This window comes from Terrapene carolina, unplaced genomic scaffold (genome assembly GCF_002925995.2).
Source record: "Terrapene carolina triunguis isolate 2854851 unplaced genomic scaffold, T_m_triunguis-2.0 Scaffold706, whole genome shotgun sequence".
Taxonomy (NCBI): Eukaryota; Metazoa; Chordata; order Testudines; family Emydidae; genus Terrapene; species Terrapene triunguis.
Window position 1 is genome coordinate 5,931,399 of NW_020665057.1, and position 23,356 is coordinate 5,954,754.

Here is a 23,356-nt window from a genome sequence, read left to right on the forward strand (position 1 = left end):
ACTACTCAACAAAATGTGTAGGGACAGACCATTTCACCGAAGCATTTTCCACCAGCCACAGTAGTATAAGCTATATAGGATACAACCCATTTACATTAGACTCATTTTTAGAAAGGTTGCTAATCCACATTTTAACCTCTCACATCTAATGTCCTAAGCACCCTGATTTGTAAATGGCTTTTATCAGTAATTATCATCTCTTGGAAAACAAGGATTGCCTTGTCATATCTACTGTAACATACATCCTAATCCATGATTCCAACTACTCAGGTTGCTTGTTGACTGTATTCCATCTGCATGGCTATGTCCTTATTTTGTAAGGTAAAAGCAGTTGTTAGTTTACTGTGACATTCTCCTGGTGGGCTCCATGGGCGTAGCTCTCCTTTGCATCCAGTCACTCTTATGTGCTATCTGGGAGATCGGACACAAATCATTTGTGATTCTGATGTACAAATGTTTGTAAGCATGGGTTATTTTCCCACAGGCACAACTTAAAGAGCTTTCAGACTTACCCTACTTTTTGACATTTTTATTAACCAGTTGAAAATATTTTCTTTAAATAGTCACTATACAATATCACTGCTCAGCAAGAACCAAATTCTGTTCTTAGCTGCATGAGTGTAAATCTAGAGTAACTCCACTGACTCCAGTGAAATTATACTGGATTTATACCTGTGTAAATCAGAACAGAATTTGGCCCCAGTGGGCTGAATTCATAATTGGTGTAACTTCCTTGACTTCACAAGGCCAAATGAATCCCATGAACTGTGCTGCCAACTGTCATTATTTTATCCTAGGTTTACAATACTTAGTGTTTTTCTTACAGTCTGAGCTCCTGGAGTCATGTGACTACAACAGAGTCTTAGCTTTCATTGAAAAAAGATAAGTCTCTAGCCCTCATGTTTGTAGAGTAGAGGTTGAAACTGTGACCCCCTAAGGCTCAAAATGCTGAAGGCAAAGAAAAATAAACCCAACACTTATTTTTAAATCATGATTTTTAGGGCCTGACTCATGAATTTTGAACAATTTGGATTGGCAATACTGCATAAACTTCAGTGGAATTACACCAGGACTGAAGCTGGCCCCATAGGTTTAACCCTGATGTTATTAGGTTAAATGACGGGGGCCTGAAGGGGATGTGTGCTTTTTTGAAACTAAAAATATAAAAACAAAGATTTTTGTATTTGGACTTAATCTAATTTAAAGGAATTGAGACTATCACATTTTAATCCAGTGAAACTTCATCAGTAAAAATTCTACTGTACAGTACTGCAATATAAATAAGACATAAGTAAATGAGTCCATGGTATGGCATCAGATAAAGCAAATGACCGTTCAATTTTCAGTGCAGCCGTCAATTTACTCAAATATACTGCCAAATACGATTCTGATCCTGCAATCCATTAATAAGTATTTCTTATCTGAGTAGTCCCATTTATTTGCATGAAGACTTTACTCAGTAGTTGAGTTCCCATTAGGGTGACCAGACAGCAAGTGTGAAAAATCGGGACGGGGGTGGGAGGTAATAGGCGCCTATATAAGACAAAACCCCAAATATCGGGACTGTCCCTATAAAATTGGGACATCTGGTCACCCTAGTTCCCATTGACTTTGGGGACCTCGGTATGTACTTGGATTACTAGCCCATGCTGAACTCCTTACTACCACACCTTCACTACTGTTACCCACGCTAGCTTTAATCTATGCCTACCCATGCTATACTCGCAACTTCATTTGCTCTGTAGATGTATTCGTAGAGGAGTAAAGTATTACTCACTGCGTGAAATTCTGGTTTTGTTTAAGTAAATGGCAAAACTCCCAGGATTTCAATCTCGTCCTATATGTTTAAATACAGTATCATTTGTTTTTCATCTTGACAAATTAAACAAAATGTGTAAAATACTGTATATTTTTTGAAAATACTGCATAGAAATAATTGTTTTTAAAAAGCCTACTGTATTATTTCCCCTCTATTAAACCACTGAGATTAGCCCATAATACTTTACCTACCTATGGTCTAGCTTCTTATTTGTAATGTTTATTGAGCCTTTAAATAAACATAAAATAAATTAAAATGAATGCAATTTTTCCCATTATTCAGATAAAAGAAGTGGCATTATAGGGTGAAAATGTTAGCCTCATTCAAGTCAATGGCAAAACTATTGATTTCAGTGGAGTCAGGATTTCACCCCTAATTTCAAAAGACATGTGGGTCACTTTCACCTCCTTTTTATTTCAGCCTGCATAGAAATGATTAGAGACCATAGAAACACAGAACTGAACATCTGAATGGCACAATTGTTGGCTTGTTACTGATGCTTCTGTTCTGACTGAATTCAAGTTTAATTTTGTCTTTTTCATCCTTAATGATTTTGCTTCTCTTCAGTTACTGCTACCTTTAAGCCCGGGCAAAAATTAAGCAGGAGAAAACAGCTTATTGTGCATTATAATTATCTACTTCCAAAACTGTGAAATACCATCGTTTACACATTTAATTCTTTTTGTCTAATAGCTCTTATACAGTAGTTCTATCATTTAAGCTCACGTTATCTTCATTACTGAATATCACATTTTGCTGTTGGTTGTGTACCATAAAATAAGGCCAGAACATCAATAACGTAAGTAACACACATGTAAACTTGTTTTTCTGCTTGTTATAGTTATGGATAGGCCCCCAAGGACTTTCTGATTCTTTTAAAAGCATTCACATAATACGGAATGTAACTTTATTTTTTTTCTTCTTCACATAATGAGACACTGAAAGCCCTTCTCGTCTCTAATAGGATATTAAGCAGCTCTGTTTTTATGAATGTCAGCACAATTAAAGCCAAAATAATAATAATAATACTTTGTACTGTACAATCTCAAATTAAAGCAAGAAAGATAATGACAACTTTTGCATTAGCCAGAAAATGTGATTCTCTTCCACTGGACTTTTTTCTTGTTGACAAGTCACATAACGTGTATATGGGTGTAGTTGTGTATATTCTATGCAGAACAGCAACCCCTATTCTGTTCATCTAGTTCTTCTAATTGTTTAGTCAAACTACCAAACTGATACAATTTAGAATACTACATTAACACATTTAACATCAAGTTTACATACTTGCTTTTTTTAAATACTAGGAACTTGTACACATTTTATTTGGCTTTGTAAGGACTGAAATGTTACAGATAATGCAATCTACTTTTCTTTGAAAGAATATGGCTCTTATCAACTAACTCTCTCTGAGGTTCAGAGTGAAATACCTTTTCTTCTATCTGTAGCTGACTTGAGAACAGGATGTCTTCTTAAGTGCTCAGCCGGATGCTACAGTACAGATTGTTCTTAATTAAGGATAATTCTCTCCGGACATTAGAGTTAAGCGGTTGCAGCAAAATTATTTCATTTAGACTAATTTTTCTATACAAGTCTCAAGAAAAACTATTCCAAGTATGTTTTGTTGTAGTATCTCCACATGACCAGAGGAGGGCACTTTAAACATCTTTGCATTGCTCATGAAGCAAATGCAGAAACACAGTGTTACCCAAGGTCACATACAGTCCTGCCGAATGCTATTAAGGTTGCAGAGATCTTTTTCTGAAGTTCACAAAAATATAAAAGATGTGCTGTACCACAGGGCTCTATTCTGTAGATAGAGAGAGTGCCTATCTCTAGCTATCTAGATTTTCTTCTGATTCCTCCCCACCTTCATTTTCTTCAACTTCTATTATACTGCTGATTAATCTGAGACTCGCAGATAATTGTTAAAAATATTTGGGGGTTCTCTCCCTCACCCTCCCCACCCACTGCTCTGTTGCTAGCCCCAGGTGATTTAACAGAGATTGATTTAACCCTCTGTATTATTCTGCTGCAGAAATTCCTTGACTCTGATGCACTTGGAAAAAGCACTCTCTGAGATATGATATGTATTGCAACAGCACATCTCATCACATTAAAATCTTGTAAAATTACTGGTTCCCTCTGCCTGCTCAAAGCATTGATGTTGCATACCAGATCTGCATGCACAGCATAGTACAGAATGGGGAAATCAATCTTTTATCCACTACATTCACTACTGCAATGGAGTTCAATGACTTTCCATAATAAACATTCAAGATAGCCATTCACTTTTCATTTTCGGGGTAAACATGTCAACCCTTTAGGATAAAGTTTTTAATTTTGTAACTGTACTGGTATCAGACACAAACAGTTTGCTCTCTGCTTTGTTTTGTTCAAATTTAATGCAGAAAAAAGATTAGAAAGGATATAGAAATAATTTGTTTTTAATAAAAGTCTTTCTTCCATCTTTGGGGAAGAACAACGCTTATTTCCCCCCCCACAAATGTTATTTTCCTTCCTTTTTCAGAGCTGACAGGTACAAGAAGGAAGATGTCTTTCCTCAGCAGTCCTTTGAGATGGAGTAGAATTCAGTGAGTCCTCACCATGATAGGATCATAAACTTACTGGTTTAAACCAACCTAGCTGTCCCTAAGCTGCCGAGTTTTAGCTGCACCATACATGTTTCCTTGTGCCATTTTCTTTTGTTTGTTTTTATTTTGTTTTTCTTGATGACCCTGAGCTATGGCTTCTGTCTTGTTTATACCACTAGTCAGCCTTCCTTGCTTTTCTGGTTTTGCCGATGTAGGCCTCAAAGAAGAAATGGCAGAATAACAGGAAGTAGCTGAGGTACATGAGAGAAGACCAGATGATGTTCTGAACATGGGAGTGGCACTGCCCCTGTTGCATCCAGGAGAAGACCAGGTAATTAACTACACAACCAATCAACATCTGAGTGATCTGTGATAAGGTGATGAACATGGCAAACTTGCGTGAGACTCTGAAGCCAGCAGCCCGCAAGGCATAGTAAGAGTACATAACGGCGTGGACCCCATAGTTCATGGTCATAAACCAGCCACCGCCAGCCACCATGTCCTTGTAAGAGTACCAAGAATAAAGCAGCACCGTAATGTGGTGGTACCAGTGCAGGAAGATGAGCTTCTGTTTCCTAAGAATAATGAATATTGTATCTCCTGTAAGAGAGAAGACAGGGGGGAAATATCAGAAACAAATCAAACTACTTTGTAATTCTTATGTTCTGCCAAGTTTAAAATGGTGGGAAGTTGTTTAGATTGTAGAGCTTTGGGGCACTGACGAAAACCTCAGATCTAAATACCCCATAACTTTATTGGAGTTTAGAAACAACTTCTGTATGTATGTCCAGAGCCAGATTTTACAAGTGTCCCTTTAGCTTTATGATGGGGAACCAAAACTCCATGTCCAAACACTGTCTGCACTGGTGGGGTCTTTGTTTGAAAAGAACATAGGATCCAATCTTTGTGACATGACTAACTGCTATTTTAAAATGCTACTGCTTAATTTAGAGACATTCTCTGCTCAGGAGGCAATCTGTGAAAGTCTCTCGTAAGCATTGTATTTTTGACTTGAGTTTTGATGTTCTGAGCACAAGCAATGTCCATTTGTCTGATGCAACGTCAGACAACAGTGGTATTTAACAGACACCAGGAAACCACGTGTAACAAACCAAAAGCTAATTATAGTAAGGGAAGACTGACTATGTGTTGTCCCTGAGGTTATAAGGCAGAAAATTCAAGTCAATATTTTCAAACCTAGGTGCCTAAAATTAGACCCCTAATCCTATATTTAGGCACATGAATGAAAGTATCTGATTTCCAACTCCTGCTCACATGAAAGTCAATGAGTGGTAGCTGCTTAGCCAGTTTTTACTAGGTGCCTAAATATGGATTTAGGTGCCCAAATTTAGATACCCCAACCCCCCAGGTTTGAAAATTTCAATCACAGAGCACAAAGATTTTGTATCACTGGATCCTGGCATATAGGACAAAATGAAGAAAACTCCTTATGCACCCATCCTTTCCTGTGTCTGTTTGCCAGTGGAATTACAGTGGGGTGAGAGCAGAATCAGGCTCTGTGGAGTTACACAATGCAGTGACAGTCATGGGTAACTCAGGGAAGAGTTTGTGCCATTGTGTTCTCACCAGTAAATATCTAGACATCTGTGGTACTAAGTGTTAATATAAATAGGAACAGGAGGGACTATACAAAATGTTTTTGTAGCAAAGTTCTGTGTCTGTATAACTATTAAGAAATCTGTTTAATATACATGTCTTCAGAGTTTGTATAAAGAATATTATAACTTGAGCAAACTATTGTCAAATCGTTCACTGTTGATCTACACAAAAGTCATTAACAAACAAAGAAAGTGAGTCTCTCTGCAAAAGGCTTTAGGTTTTTCCCTCCATGCAAGCAGGATTTTTTGAACCTAACTGCCAGTATTGTTAAAGGGACTGTAGTGGTTGGGGAGGGTGGGAAAGGGGGAGGGGGAGGGAATATAACATAAAACAATGAATACAGTCAAGTTTTTCAAAATGATTAGTGACTTTGGGTCCTCAGTTTTTTGGCTGCCCAACTTGGGACACCTGCAACGGGGCTGATTTTCAGGGGCAGGTGCTCAGCAATTTCTGTTAATAAGGTCCATTTAAGATGCCGCAAAAATCTGAGCCAAATCACGAATTATATTTGAGAATGTCGGTTGCACTTCCACTGACACTTCACTCAGAGCTTGCACCCAACCATGTCTGAGGTTTTGAAAAGTTTCTGGGACTTTTTTTCTGCCATTGGTTGTCATTGTGGCTTGACTAAAAGTACTAAATAATGGAAATCGTAAAAAGAAAAGTCCTCTGCTGTTTCTAGCCAAACTGAAGCAGGAAGTACCAGACATCTCAAGGGAGAACCTGCTCTCATGAGAGTTTGAACTCATTTTTTAAGACTCGGGTCAATAAATTTTTTTCTCAGTAGCTCCATTAATGGCAATGGAGTCATTCTGGATTGACTGACTAGTGTGACAGCATCGAACAGTATGAATAAGTATCTGAATGCTTGATACTTATGCAAATCAACCTGAAACAGTTGCATTCACTTATTACTATGCAAAATGCTACTGTATATATAACCTGTACCACTGGAGAGGGAGTGCATGTGTAAACACTTCCTGTTTTTAGAGAGAAAACGGGGTAATTCTGAAATACCTCATATCCCTTTCTTCCAAATTCTCAAGCTATTGCTGCAGAAATATGTTTTAGTATTCTTTCCACTTACTGTTTCTTTCCTCTCTTCCTGCTGTTTGCCACTACTGCATCGATCTTAATTATTTTATTTATATGCATATGCTCTTCTTATAGACAGTGATTTATAGGGGGGGGGAAGTGTAAAGCATGAACCACAAGGTGTGTTTATATGTGCATATATCCTTGGAAAATCCAAAAGATGAACTTTAGTGAGGGGGTGGAACTAAACCTATGCCTTACATACACAGGGCCGCCCAGAAGGGGGTGGGGGGCAAGTGGGGCAATTTGCCCCGGGCCCAGCAGGGGCCTCGCGAGCCCTGGCCCGGAGGCGGTCTGGGTCTTCGGCGGCATTTTGGTGGCGGGGGGCTCTTCAGTCGCTCCGGGTCTTTGGCGGCATTTCGGTAGCGAGTCCTTCAGTGCTGCCGAAGATGCGGAGCGACTGAATGGCCCCCCGCCGCCGAAGACCCGGATCGCCGCCAGGTGAGTACAAGTGCCGCAACTCCCCCGCTTTGCCCCAGGCCCATTGAATCCTCTGGGCAGCTCTGTACATACACCTCTACCTCAATATAACGCTGTCCTTGGGTGCCAAAAAATCTTACCACGTTATCGGTGAAACCGCGTTATATCGAACTTGCTTTGATCCGCCGGAGTGCGCAGCCCCGCCCCCCCGGAGCACTGCTTTACCGCTTTATATCCGAATTCGTGTTATATCGGGTCGCGTTATATCGGGGTAGAGGTGTACTAATGCTACAGTTACGCACACTTCTGTTTGCTTCATTAGCTGCAAGAATGCTGAGTCACATTGGTTAGAACCTATATTTCTAGCAGATAGTTCCTAATTTTAACACAACCAAATCTAAGTGGGTTTTCATGTAATTCAAACAGTAAGAAATCAAAGAGTCTGAAACAGCATGAAGGGGGCTGTGTGTCTTCTTGTCTGATGTGCTGATAAATTGCTAATCTGAAATCCACTGAACTGAGTTTGCTGCTGAAATACAAACCTATTCCTGCTGTTTATCTGTATTTAGTGAATTATACAGATAATTCACTAAATACAGATAAACCTCTGAGGTTTCAGTAACCTGCAGCCTCAGTAGTGAACTGGAGGACTACTGAATCATTGTCCCCTACTTTGTATTAAGACCATTCTCTCTCATACTAAGAAGTCCTATGAGCAGCAAACGTACAGGCTGGGTACTAAACATACTCTAGCAAGTATATTCTTTATAGCCTTACAAAAACTGCTGGAGAGAAAACCATTTACAAAATCTGCCTCCAATAGGAGGGTGGGTGGAAGAACTACAATACTATCGGAAAGGTGTTTATTTTCTGTCTGCAAGAAGCAAACTGCCAACCTAGGTTTCTGGTGTGTTTAGGGGGGGGGGAAACACAATGTTCCTGTGTGTACACACACAAAATAACGATAAATAAAACAGAACTGAGGTAGAATGGGACCTGAAGCCTCTTGCTTCCATAGCTTGATGTTATTGTGTGTGGCTTCCAGATTTATATACAGTAAGACAGACGCTGAGTCACTCTGCAAATCACTCTATTAATGTTTATCTGTAATGACTGACTGCTTCAGACATGGGGTACCCTGTACAGTCTGACAGGGAGTTTTTTGTGGTTATTTATGGGACAGGCCTAGATAAGGTTATGGAGGAACCTAGTGTATTGCGCTATTCTGAGTTCAGGACCTGTCCCCATGCAATCAGTCAAAGTACAGTGATAAGCCCAAGGCTGTGCAACTTTCCCTTGACACTGGATACAGTCAGTATGATGTCTATTCTTGGCCATTGAACCTGTGACCTACAGAGCTTAAACGTGAACCTCAACAGCTTGAGTTTAAGGACCCTGGCTGAAAGCTGTAACAGATTCATCTCTGCTGCAGACAACACGGGGGGAGGAGACGGGGGGACGACACGGCACTGAACAATGAGTTACATCAGGTTTTCTTGACCTGCTGACTAATATGTATGTTCCTGAGCTACCAGCTGCACAAAGTTGAATAGCCCCAGGAACCTGGACCTAAAAGCACTTCTATTTTTAGATGGAACCTCTTTGGTTCCTTCCCCACCCCCGCAATTTCTACTGATCCTAGGTGGCTTTTAGGATGATTTCCCATGGCCATATGGAGTAGTCAACCTTATACTCCAGCCTGGATAACTTGTTCTGGTTGCACATTCTGGGAATTTCTATTGAACTTTATTTTTATTCTGAACAAATTGCATCAGGAGTATGGGCTGGATTCTGCCTTCACTTACGCTGATATAAGCGAAGAGTAACTCCACTGAGGTTAATGCCATTTTACTGGTGAAAAGCTCATAGCAGAGGATGTATCAGACCTTAAGTATATCTGTATGTTGGTTGTTGTTCAATTTCAGTCAAGAAGTCATGGTCACTAGCTCAGTGGCCGATATCCAGCCCTGGTTGGTAGCAGACTACCCAAAAGCAATTGATTTTTAGTTATGTTCAATGAGTTGATGGTCACTAGGTGCCCACATCACCAAAACCACAAACACTAACTAGCACCTATCAGCCATCTCAGAAGAGACCAAGGACCGAAGACAGACCTACAATTTCATTCCTATATGTCACCTGTCTAGATCAGGCTTGGGGTATATTAGCAGCGTAGTATGGGGAAACTTGCATTGGCAATGCCTGCACTATATCTGAGAGAGCACTTCATGGTCCAGCACTGCTGAGCTAACAAATTTAACAAATACTAAATTTAGAAATGGGGTCAAGGCCCAACTATTTTGCAGAAGGCCTGTGTATATGATCCTTAAAGTAAAGGAATGAAGTTTCCAATGCCCTGGCTGGTACAACCATTAGATAAAGGCTTATTTATCTCTAGATAAGGTGAGAGGAGAAACAAGGAACCCTATGAAGAGATAAATGAAAAACAATACAAGGTGGGCTTATTTGACACTGTCAGTCACCTTCTATGGGAGAAGAGATTGCCCCAGCATGAATATTTTCCTTAATCAACAGGTGACAGACTGCCTCCAATCTAGCAGATAACACTAGGTAACTCTCACTTCCCCTATGAACTGCTAATAGGGGTTAGGTTGTCCCTAACCCTAGCATAGGTGTGTAGAAATAGTGGGGAAAACAAGGGCACAAAAGGTCTCTCTGCCTCCTTCCATACCCTCCAAAAAAGTCAAGGAGAAATAAGGTCCCCTGTGCTTCGGGGAGCACAGAGACTGCTCCATCCATTGCCCCTAGTAGTACACTGTGCCCCAGAGAGGGGGCTGGGAGGTACAGGGCCAAGAGCCTACTTGCCCTCTAGATTGGCCCATGGAGTTAGCTGGGTGCACTGGGAACGAGCAGGCTGTACCATCCCAGGAGTACTGGGGAGCTACAGGAGGGGCACAGAGGGTGGGCTTCATGTGGTTCTTTAATGTCCCCAACTCAGAGCTGTGCTAAATGCCACGGGTTAGCCCAGGGCCATGAGTTAACTATGCAAAGTCCCAAGCTTGCCTAAACTGAATCAAAACTGCTAAAAATTAAGGTGAATTGACCTGAGGGGTTTGGGAATCATCTTGTTCAACTTTTCATTGCTCTAATCTTAGCTCAGTTGAGCGTAAAGCTTAGCGACTGATGAATATGGGGGGGTTTGGTCTGGCTTTTTAATTTACAAGCCTGAAAAGCGGTTTTCAGCAGCACTGAATGGTCTGCATGTTTTCTGCATAAACTCTTTTGCCCAAAATGTGCACATTAAACAAAAACGAGAGCAGGGGTACTCACCTAGTTCGGGTGCTTTGCTTAGCACAAACGCGTAAGCCCAGAATTTGCTGACAGGTCCATTGTAAAAACTCTGGTCACACACTGACTGCTTCAGGCCTTTGGTCATCAGAATGTACAGCATATAAGCACCAGTTCGAACAGCACCAAATATACTTCAGAATAGAAAGAGAAAATAAAGAACATTCAGTAGTTACTTAATAGCTAAACTTAATCACTTCAAATCATTATAGTAAAAAGCTAGTGATGGTCTTATTAGCAGTTTGGGGCTAAATATTGATTCAGGTGTATAGCTAGAGTAACTTCACTGCGTTCAAGAAGTGAATCTGAATTTCCAGAGTGAGTGGAGAATATGGGTGTTTTATTGGACTGAAATAATACTACAGGTGACAGTCTGGTACAGTCATGTCAGCTCCCTTCTTTCAGTCCTAGGGAAATCCTACTTCAGGTGTCAAGAGTAGATGGGAATGTCTCCTTTAACTCTGAGTGTGCAACCTGCAGAATTTTGATCTTGCTGGCTGGGAAACTGCACTGTCCACAAGCAGTGAGTTTAAAAGCAGCTTGCATTTTTTATTGTTATTAACTCCCTCCCCTGGGTTTCTCAGTGTGTTCTGTCATCTGTTTTCTGTGCCCCAGTCCTGCAATGAGTTTCATGCAGGCGGAATCCTGTACCCAGCCAGAACTCCACTGACTTCAGTGGAGAACCTGCTTCAAGAAAGGAGCTTAAGCTTGTAAATGCTTTTGGTAGAAGCTCTGGCTGGCTTCATTTTGTGTCTCAGACACCACCTGGCACATTGTTTGCTCTTAACTCATTACTAATAGAGGAACTGACAAACTAGCACTAGACAAATTCATTTCATGAGATGCACAAATCACCCTCATTTCCTTAAACTTGTTTGGACAGCCAGATATGTTGTGTTCTGTAAATGAGGTATATTAGGAAGTACATTATGGTGTTAATTAGTGTCATTGATGGAGGAGCTCATTTTAGATTACAACTGGCATACAGGTGGCACTATTGAAATGGCTTCGCTTCAGCAACACCAGCTGTACCATCATCTAGTAGCTGAGCAGGTCTCCACTTTGCAACCCCTAGCTGTTGGCTCAGTAACCAGAAGGATGAAAGGCCATTCTGGATGCATTACACTCCAGCTTGAAAACCGAATGGGGAGAGAAACTGAAAGGCTTTTTTCTCACCCTGCTTGCTAAGTTACAAGAGCACTCATGCATACTGGTTAACTGAGTGGCTTCACTAGCATTTCTGAAGTCCATACTTTGAGGACTTTAAGTAACACAAACAGCCTGAAAAAAGTTCAGGCTTTTCACCATCTGAAGGATCAGGCATACAGAATTCACCACACTGGATCACTGTGCCCCACCACTATCCCACATCACCTCAACCAACACTGCCTTGCATCACTTCAGCCAACGTCATCTCACATTGCTGTGCGCCAGCACGGCCTTGCATCACCTCCCCACATCCCTGAAGTCCATCGTTGTCCCACAGCACCATGCCCCATCGCTGTTCAGTTTAACTGTCCTGCATCACCTCCCTCATCACTGTGACTCATCCCGTCCCAGCATCACATCCCCGCTGCCTACCTCACATCATGTTGCCCTGCATCGCCTCCTCCATCCCTGTGCCCCATTCCCAGTGCCCTGCACCACTGTTCCCACTCACTGGTTTGTGATATTGCCCCATCACTGCTCCACATCACCAACTCCATCACTTCTCGGCATCTCTATGCCCCTTCACTGCCCCCATTACTGTGACCCACCAGAGCCTCCCATCGCCTCCTCCATCACAGTCTCATATCATTGTGCCCCCATCACTGCTGTGTCACTGCCCCCCATCACCTCCTCCACTGTCCCTCATCCGTGTGACCCATCACTGCCCTGCATTCACCGCCTGACCCATGTCTCCCACTCAGCTCATGGTCCCCTGTCATGGACAGCCACGTGACAGTAAGAGGGTTGATGTGATGGATTTGACTGTGCAAATGTATGCATATAGGCAATACATATTAATCACACATGCAAAAAAAGAGGAAATACGGTGTACATTTTTAACAGTGTGGGTAATCAGCCATTGGGACAGCTCATCTAGAGTTATGGTGGATTCTCCATCACTTGCAGGCTTTAAATCAAGACTGTATCTTGCCAGAGATATGTTTGAGCTCAAACAGAAGTTATGGGCTTGAGGCAGAAATTACTAGTTGAGTTTCTATGACCTGTGTTACACAGAAGGTCAGGCTACACGATCATAATGGCCCCTTCTGGCCTTAAAATCTGTGAATCTATTAATCTAGGTCTTTATATCATGTGTATAAAGTCTCTTGACTTCTAGACCTACAGCATAAACAGGTATGTGTAAACTGATCATTGCAGGCCAGCAAAACACCATCCCCACCCTCACCGCCATATACAGTATTGCACAAGAACATTGTACCAGACATTACAGTGGTTTTTAACTTCCTGTGGAGCATCGAGTATTGGGTTCTTCACCTGTGCTGCACATGGAGGGAAATGTTGCTTGCTGACTACTGCACTGATCACCTTATATCTTGAAGCATGAGGTTTGGGTATTCTATTAGTATATATAACTACAAGTTATCCTGTTCTTCTAAAGGTCAAGCTTCATTGTATGATACGATGGTGATATCATCATTTGTATTGCAATAGCTATTAGGACCCCCACTCATGGACCAGGACCCCATTGTGCTAGGTGCTGTATAAAACATCTCCATCCTTAGCATCTACCTGGACCCTACGGTCTCTCTTCTCTGTAGGGTTGCTTTCTTGTAGAACCTTTTTCCCAGCATGCTTTTCTCATATCTTTCTGGGGCTGGCCCTTGAACTTTGGCAGAGACGGACAACTGCAACCTTAAAGCAGCTATATTTAAATTGGGTGCTCCTTGCTGTATCTCCTCGTCTTCCAGCTAGTAAGTATTCTAACTCCTGTTATGCTTTCCTTTTCTCAGTCCTGAGGAGACAGCACAGTGAATTCCACAGGCTGACTGGGATAGCCAGGTTGCTGTTGTTTCATTTAGGAGTTGGGTGGGACAGCAGGGATTAGTGGGATCAGATGGCATATGTCCTGGATATGCAGTACCAAGCAGTCTAATGTCAGTACTGAGGCATTTGCTGACATGAAAATAAAACGGGGAAGTAAAAAATCTGAAAGGAATATCCTCTATTACAAAGTAAAATAGTTGCAAGCAACATTATGTCCATTGCTCTTTTAAAAGAATCATGTTTTAATAACATTTGCAAATCAAACAGGTTTCTGAATCATGAATTTAAGCTCAGATCAGAATAGTGTCTGTTTAAAATAACAGACAAAATTCTGATTGAGCTAAAACTGGTGTAAATCTGGAAACCCAAAGAGTTACTTTAGATTTATATCCAAGTAACAGAGCAAAATCTGGCCCCTAGGGCATACTGATCAATTCTTAATTTGGCATGGATGAGATCACATACGTCTTTATATATTTCTTTTTTGTTAGTATTGTTCTGTGGTTTTCCTTTGGTACTATCTATGTGTGTGTGTTCATGTATTCCCAATTACACTGGAAGCCTAGATGGGTAATAGCAATCCCATGGCAGGACACTTTGTTCTACCTCCATGTTTCTAACTGGGAGTGACTTGTGATTAGTATTCTACCCAGAGTTTGCCTTACTCAACCATAGTGATCTTTTATATTAGGCAGATGAAAGCAACATTACCTTCAGCATAATACATACATTTAACTGATATATTGGGGTGTGCTATGTGCCTAAACTCTAGCCAACTGACAAGCTGAAGTTACCAGACAGAGTGATGTTTAGTGAATGCCCCAAAGTGCATGTGAACTCAGAGAAACGGAGCTGCTTTTTGTGCCCCCACCATTTAATCATGTCGTTCCTTCTGTGAGGTGAGATCAACCAACTGATTTATGTCTCACATAGAAATGATGTGCAGGAGGGTGATGGGATTGCTTGCTCAGTAAATCACTTCTGCTTCATTTTGCCCAGGCCCTGGTCTGTACTGTCACTATTGTGAGGCATTAAAATGAACTGCCTACCAAAGCAGTCTGGCGAGTGGGAATCAACTGGGATTCTAGAATTAAGGTAACGACAAAAGTTACAGCCATTCCAAATGAAGAGATTTATCAAAGACATACTGCACTGGTAAATATTGCTTTCTCATCTGTTCAAATAAAAAATGGCCTGCATTTCTTTCCCTTCAGGCTGTGCCTTCTCGAGTAGACTAACAAGCATCCAATTGATATGTTTTGATCATGTTATGGACAGGTAAATATCTGCGAATATAAAAATAATACTCTTCACTTACTTTCTCCTTTTAACATGAGACTCAAAATGTTTTAAAACATGGATTAAGACCATGAGACTTTTGAGTGGGCATCATCATCACCCCATTTTGGAGATGGGGGAAATTGAGGTACAGGGTAGTTAAGTGATGGGACTAAGGTCAAAAAGCAAGTTAGAGATAGGAGCTAGGAATGGTCTCTAGGAACCCTGACTCTTAGGTCGCTGATTTAACCACTAGACAACACTCTTTCCACACAACTGTAATAATGGGAATTGAACCTGCTTCTGCGGGGCTGAATTAACTCTCGGTGTCCATGCTACATAGCTATGAAAGCATCTGCCAAACACTACTACATATACTAAAACATTGCCACTGCAGTGCTGAGCAGAGAATGTGGTCTTATTTCAGCTCTTTAGAACTATCCAAAAATATCCAATTTTCTTGTTTAGCTCGCTGCAGCATCAGTACTGTGTGTTGTTCTACCTGGAATATTTGACATATTTTCTGCTCACAGATCTAGAGACAAAGCCCATTTTCTGGCTCTGAACAACATGCACATCTCAGAACAGAAAACATCAGCACATAAGTCAAACAGTTGCGCCTATCAGGCAGCACAAACAGCACTATGGCTGTTCTTTAAAAACAGAAACAAAACAAAGACATAGCTTTGTGTCTGCAGGCCTAGTTGAAGATGGGACCATACTGGAATCTGTAAGAATTCTTTCTTATTCCAAAGGATCCCACCGTGCTTTACTAACTATGTACATATGGCGCTAATGAAGTGCAGCCAACTGGATCACAGCACACTGCACAAACATAAAGGCGGGGAAATTCTGGCCAAAGACTTCAGGCAAAACTCTGCTTATACACATGGGATACTTAAACCCAAAACACAGAGGAGCTTGGCTTGTAAGATCTCATCACAAATTCATCTTCTCACATCCACCACCCTACCCTAAGTCTGGGTTGGAACAAAAGGGTGAGCTTTGAACCACTAATTCCAGGAAAAGCCAAGCTATTCCAGACTTGCAGTTCGGGTGTCATTCCCTTCCCTGGGAACATCCATGGGAAGAACTGGGGGGAAGAGAGGGCTGTCATGTGACTATGGTAAAGATTCAGAGAAAGTCACTTTCTTCTAACACTGAGGAGGGAGCTTCATTAGAATGAGGATAACAGTATTATCCCCTAAAGCTACTCAGTCTCACTGTGTTTCACTGTAGATCTTTTGCTTAGAAATGGCTCCAACCTGGCTTCCTGCCACAAGGTTAAAAAACTCCAGCAAACACACCCTTGCAGTTTCCCTCTTTTTCTTTATAAAGTGTCTTTTTACAAGAATTAATATGTAACAATAAAATATAGGGCTGGACATAATGCATCACTGGCTTTATCACCCTCCTGGAAGTCAGGATACCTCTTAACAGGTACAGAGGGAGCACGTTGGGGTGGGGAAAGAGTTTTAGGGGCCTTGTAGGACCCATTAAAAATCCAGTGGCAGAATTCAGAGCTGTCTAGTTGCAACCATTGTGGGGCTGGCCTAGCCCTGAGAATTGGGGAGCCTTAATTCTGCCTCGACGTATTTATAAAAAAGTGTTTATTCCTTGAACTGCCCATGTATCAGCAGTGAGTTTCTGTTGAAGTGCACATCTGTAGTTAGCCAGACTTTCTACCGAGCATGCTTCATAGTTAAAATCCAAATCAAAGAAATGTCATACTTAAGAGAGCACATGCTCCTAATTGAGATCAACGTACATGCAAATTTTGAAGCTTCAGCAGCCTTCAGCCTCTTTTGCTGTATCCCAATAAAGAAAAGAATTGAGGCCACAATTTTTTATAATGAGAAGATTTACAGGTGAAATATGTTGAGTCAGATAGAAATGTCTGTAGGTCAGTTCCTAAAAATTTGACATTTTTTGAGCACATAACAAAAGTTCATTAGCCTTAATGTTTAATTCAATAGAAGATATTTTATTGTATTAGATTTCCATTCTTCTGCCAAAGAACTGGTTTCTTAATGGTTTGGGGTAGCCTTGCTGTGTCAGCATGTCTGCCTGCTGATGTAATTGCTGCAACCTCTTACAATTGTGTAACAGGTTATATTTCCTTTTAGTAATGTGGAAATTGAGTTGTTGCCTGCATGTTTGAAACAACGGCATCCCTCACACTGACAGGATGGAGTGGCATGGTATACTACAAACATGCTGAGACAGATGAGAGATGAGGTAAAAATACCTAACAGAAAATCTCTATGCTTAGCTGAGTGAGAGAAAAATGCATAGCAGGAGGTTATATAAGGACATCTATAGGAAAAATAATAATTTTATCAAGGTTCATAGTATAGTAACTCCTCGCTTAACGTTGTAGTTATGTTCCTGAAAAATGCGACTTTAAGTGAAACGATGTTAAGCAAATCCAATTTCCCCATAAGAATGAATGTAAATGGGGGGTTTAGGATCCAGGATTTTTTTTTTTTTTTGCCATACAGAACAGTACTATAGTTGGAAGGTGCCCCCGCCTTACCCCACATAGGCACAGTCCACTGGCACTGGAGACAATGAGGCAGGCAAGGAGGCTGAAGGTGCTGTAGGATAGGAGAAGCATGTTGCGCAGCAGCAGCGGCAGCTTCCCCTACTCTGCAAGCACCAGGGGCGGGGGGCTCAACCCTTGGCCCGCTCACGCCCTCCCTTCCCCCCAAGCCCCTCCTTAACCCCCCTCCCCCTTTACTCCGTACGCCGTGTCCTCGCTTCTTCCCCCTCCCTCCCCTGCCTGCTGCCCGCGGCAATCAGCTGGCTTGCGACATTCAGGAGGAAGGGGGGAGGAGCGAGGACTCGGCACGCAGGCTCCCCTCCCTCCCCTGCCTCCCAAACGCCACAAACCAGCTGATTGCCGTGGGCAGGAGGCAGGGGAGGGAGGGGGAGCCTGCACGCCGAGTCCTCGCTCCTCCCCCCTCCCTCCTGCCCGTGGCAATCAGCTGGCTTGCAACGTTCAGGGGGCGGGGGGAGAAGGGGGAAGGCATTGATCCGCGGGGTCTGCCGGCGAGCGGGAGGCGCTGTGGGGTAGGGGGATATAGGGGAGCTGATGGGGGGCTGCCAGCTGTGGACAAAGCAGGCAGCCAAACGACATTATAGCGAAGCATTGCACAACTTTAAATGGAGCATGTTCTGTAATTGAGCAGGGACGTAAGATGGAAACAACGTTAAGCGAGAGGAGGTTAAGTGGGGAGTTACTGTAAATAGATGTTCTGTATGTGTAATGACATTGATTCCTGTAAACAGAAGTCACAAAACAATCAACACAGCCAGTCTCAAATCCTCATTTTGGAAGTTGTCTTATTTGAACTCTAGATCAGTGAAGAAGCAGATTTTAGAATCTGGAGACTACAAATCTGTGATATTACATGCACAGTGCGTGAAGTTCATAACTAACATAAATGGAGTTGGGCCCACATAAGTCAATTTGGCCCATACCTCCCCATGTTGTAAGAGGCACTGCCAGTTTCTCTTTTAAATACATAAAACACATTTCGGACAGAAGAACCTTGAAATATAGAAGACTTTTTAAAAGTCCTTTAAGAATGTTTATAAAGGCTTTTCTACTCTCCTACTGATGTTTATAAGGGCAACAGAGAAGCTTCTTTCAAAATGTTTCATATTTGCTAGACCCTTTTGAAGCTGGATCCCAAAATACCAGCTTTGTTTGAAAGTCTACCATTGAGAAGCACAGGGAACAAATTCAGCCATGGCATAAGTGGAAATAACTTCCATTTATTTCTGCAGGACTTGTACTAGCTTATACCTGAGATAAATATGGCCCTTGGTCTTTGCAGCCTTTAGAATAGTGGTCTTTTTCCTGTTTATTACAGAACAAGTTTTTCCAACCAGATCTGAGAGAAGGCTGGCAGGAAGCTGTTGTTGAGAAACAGCTATTCCTTTGGCATGCATAAGCACTGTAGGATAGTCTGCAACAAACAGTGCAGAGGTCCTTCAAAACAGCTTCATTCATTGCATAACCTTAATTCAGCTCTAGAACACGGACCATCCTGTGCATTGTACAAGTACTGGAGGAAAAAACAGTATGTGATTATGTAATTAAAGACTGTATCCTAGTGCATACATACAAATGAGCTGAATTAGGATTGCACAGGCAACCTAAAAATTCCTAACTGAGTGCTTGACTTAGTAACTTTAATATTAAGAGAGTGTACTTTTGAGTGTCAGCATTATGAAATAAGATATGAGTGAATGGCTGGTTCTAACTGTGCAGTAATCACGTAGATTATAATTTGTTAGCCAATTTGCCATTCTTGTAATTATTGTGCCATCCAAGGAATGGGAAAGAGAATTTTAAAAAATATTTTCTTGCGGTTTTTTACATTGAAATATAAATAAACTACCATTCATATTTTAGCTGTTTGTTTTTTTGAATCAACACCTTCAGTTGGCAGTTGAAAGGGAGTGTTCTTGTTGTGCTAGGGAAGTCCCCTCGAGATTCTTGAGTAGGACTTTAAGAATAACCAAACAAAAACATCTGTCCTTTGTGGATTTGTGCCCAGGTTTTACACTGACCGCAGCTCATGCTGGGGCAGACCTATGGGAGTTTAAACAGTGCTGCGTACAAGAGAGAGCTGAGTGAAAAACTTTACACACAATTTAAAAACCTGAAACTTTAAACAAAATTTAAAACACTCAAAAATTTTGCATTTTGTTTTGAATTTTCAAAAAATTTTATTTTGTGAAAAACCTGCAGATATATGGCAGTACGGAGGGCAAGTTGGTTCTAAAAATAGGGCCAGTAGGGAGTGAAATTTTCCCTTTCTCGGGGTCCATGTTAAAATGCAAAACATTCCTGGATGACGGTTGGGTGTCCTCAAAGCCTCACCAAGGCAAGAACTGAAGATGCAAGATGGAAAAGAGGTTACTTAGTACTCTTGAAAATCCAACAAAGACAGAGAAGAAAGTGCCTTTGAAGATGAGACAAGGTTCTGCAACTTAATGGAGGAGCTCGCTGACAAATTTACAAGGGTTTATTCCAAGTACACCTTGTAGCTTCCAAGTTCCAACCAACCTGACACTTCAAGCAAGGGTTGTGATGTATACAAGCCAGGTCATTTAAGGTTTGCGAGACTTGCACCATCTGCAACTGGGGCATTTTGCCCAGCTGTAGAGCTATCCATCAGCATGAGAGAATTGGAGCTCGTGATAATTTCAGTTGTTGATAGCTGGTTTCCACTCCTCTAGAATGGTCGTCAAAGAAGGGAGTGTGTGCACGTTAAAGCTTGTTCGAAAGAGAAACTATTATTCACAACAAATATGTTTTTCTTTTTCGTTTGGTCAAACTTTTGTTTAAAAGGATTTTTTTCTGTCCGGCACACAAGTATGTGGTGGTATTGAGTAAAATTCTAGGATCAATATTCTATTTTTTTGTACTATTTATTGGACACTTATTTAAAACGTATTGTTTTAAAAGCCTATATTGTGTCCATTTGTCCATCTGAAGGTTGAATTCATCATTTAACATTTGTCAACAATTCTTCTGCTGAATTGGAATTCCATTCAATTGCAGGGATAGGACCTGCTAGATTTTCTATGAATATGAACTATCTGATATATGGAAACAAAGGATGAATGAGCAATATAACCCCTGATTATATTTTCCCTCAGTTATGTATTCCTGAAGAGTAAACTGGCGCATATCTACATTGTTTCTCACAAACACGTGAGCTTTTCTCCCTCGTTATTACCAATGAATGTGTAAACGAATGAAAGTTGCAAAGGAGCAGAACAATTAACCAGAGTCAGTAATAACTTTGCTACACTTGATAGCATACTACTGGGTACTTGCAAACTGGACAGATTTATTGAAGCTGTTATTTCCCTTTTTAAATTTAATCATGTCTTACTCTACCATTTGTTTCCTTAAATGAAGAAATACACACTCTTCCATAGGTGCACTGCTTTGCAGTGTGCCTTGTTGAGCACAACTTCTTATGTACACTTTGGATGTCACATAAGTAATATTGGATTTTTCAGAAGGAATGGATTCTCCTATTGACAACAAGTAATAATTCATCTTTTGACAGCTTCAATATATTTTCCTTAGCTGGCCAGTGGGAACACTGTTGTGACTTTAGGCATGATTCTGATCTCACTTTACAATGATTTTACCCAAGTGTAGCTCCATGTCTTCAGTGGAGTTATTCCTGCTTTAAACAAATGTAAGGACCGTGGTATTGCTGTTTGTATATCCGTGACTGTATAAGCATGATCTTGTATCAAGCCATGGCTTTAAACTGAGGTTTTGTGTCTGTTACCATGAGATATGCAGTGTTGTTGTAACCATGTCAGTCCCAATAACAGAAGTTGGTCCAGTAACAGATATTACCTCACCTACCTTGTCTCTCTAGTCACCATGAGAGGCTAAGTTACTGATTTCTTGGTAACCAGTTAAAATTTGGAGCGGGTTAATAATGACTGAAAGCTATTACTATCTTATGGTTATTTAGTGACCTACATGGAATTAACCAATCTCATTTCAATGATTAATGGAGAGGTGTCTGCATTGCAAAAACAGACATGACAATTTGGCATGTTGTCTAACTCCAGCTGGAAAAGAGGATAGAAATGGGTTTGTAGTCTGACAATACGCTCATACCCTGCCAGTGCCACATAAGGACAGCACTTTTCGGCATTATGTTGGCTGCCAGGTGCATGAGTCAAAACACCGACCCAAAGAGTACAGGCAAACCTTATTTAATCTGATTCTAGTTATCCAAAAATTCAGAGTCAAACTGATTCTTATTCTGAATTGTGTCTTAGATACATAGAAAAGCCTTCATCTTATCCCAAACCCTGCTTATCCACACTATTTTCACTTCCCCCATCTCATTTTGATAAACAAGGTTTGACTGCAACTGATAAAAATGTAGCTTTCAAATAAGATGTCTCTCTGAATTTTTGGTTTCTTTTAAACAAGATCCAAGAATGAGAGTGTGCACAAAGCAATCACTCTATATTTGACCTTTCAGTCTTCATCCTCAAAGGAAACCTGCACACCACCTTCAAAAGATGAGCTTGGGAGCTTAAATTCATAATTTTGCTAGACACTAAAAATAATGGACTGAATAGAAATACTGCATTTATTACAACAATCATTAACCCACTATCCCCCCCCCCCAACCCCAGTCCCCCGTTCCTCTTCCCATGACTGGAGGGGCATTAACAGGCCCCTTCACCTTGAATGGTCCCTTGCAATATGTGTTAACTACTTAGGCTAAACAGTCTGTTCCAACTTGTATTTAGCTGTAACACTGAGTTCCTTTCCCAGACCTGAAGAAGTGCTCTGTGTAAGCTCAAAACCGTGTCTCTCTCACCAACAGAAGTTGATCCAATAAAAGATATTACCTCACCCACTTGTCTCACTACTCTAAGGCCCATAGTCAAGAGAACTACCACCTCCCTTTTGGGTTGCTCCAAAACTAGTTATCTACGAGCAGGCTGTCACAGTGGTATTCTCGCCAATGATGCCTTTGGTTCCATCTCGGACATCTTCTATATAAAGAGAGCTTCACCAAGCATCATCCTCTAAGCATAGGGCTACTCTAAATTCTGACTTCTGGCACTACTTGAACTCAAGTCTAGCTTCCCCCCAAGATTCTGTTTCCATCTATTCTGGTACTTCTATGACCCTCATCCCTACAGTATCTGAGCACCTCACAATCATTAATGGTTTCAGCCACACAGCACCTCTGTGAGATGGCAAAGTATTATTCTCGTCTTCCAGATAGGGAACTGAATCACAAGATAGTTTAAATGACTTTTAAGGAAGTCAGTGACTGAGCCAGGATCTGAATCCAGGTCTCAAATCCTAGTTCAGTGCCCTATCCTCTAGACCATCCTTCCTAGATCTGTTTGAGACAAGCAAAGGGGGCTTTGTGCTCTATTTTATATCAGTTAGAAGGGCTTACACTATTGAATTAGTGCATAAACACAGTCCATTAGCAGGCAGTATGCAGGCAGGACTCTAACTCACTGCATCCTTCGATAACATTTCACTTGTACAGGTTTTCTGTAAATACTTCTCAACTTACAAGCCACAAATCCTCCATCTGAATTCCAAGAGATGCACTACTACCCTTCAGGATAAATATTTTAAGGATACAGGAACTGTTATTACACCTCTTTAGATCACATTTTCATTACCTGGTCATGTGAT

The 23,356-nt window shown here is 41.2% G+C and overlaps 1 protein-coding gene across 1 annotated transcript in view; it reads right to left on the reverse strand.

Annotated features, from left to right (window-relative positions):
• Positions 1-1,542: 1,542 nt before the first annotated feature.
• ELOVL6 (ELOVL fatty acid elongase 6) overlaps positions 1,543-23,356 on the reverse strand; it is a 121,509-nt gene continuing 99,695 nt past the window's right edge. The window contains exons 3-4 of the mRNA XM_024216955.2: positions 10,840-10,991; positions 1,543-5,013 (exon numbers count right to left, since the gene is read on the reverse strand). Of these exons, the coding sequence (XP_024072723.1) occupies positions 4,589-5,013; positions 10,840-10,991 (577 nt within the window). The 3' untranslated portion in view covers positions 1,543-4,588. The remainder of the gene's footprint in view (positions 5,014-10,839; positions 10,992-23,356) is intronic.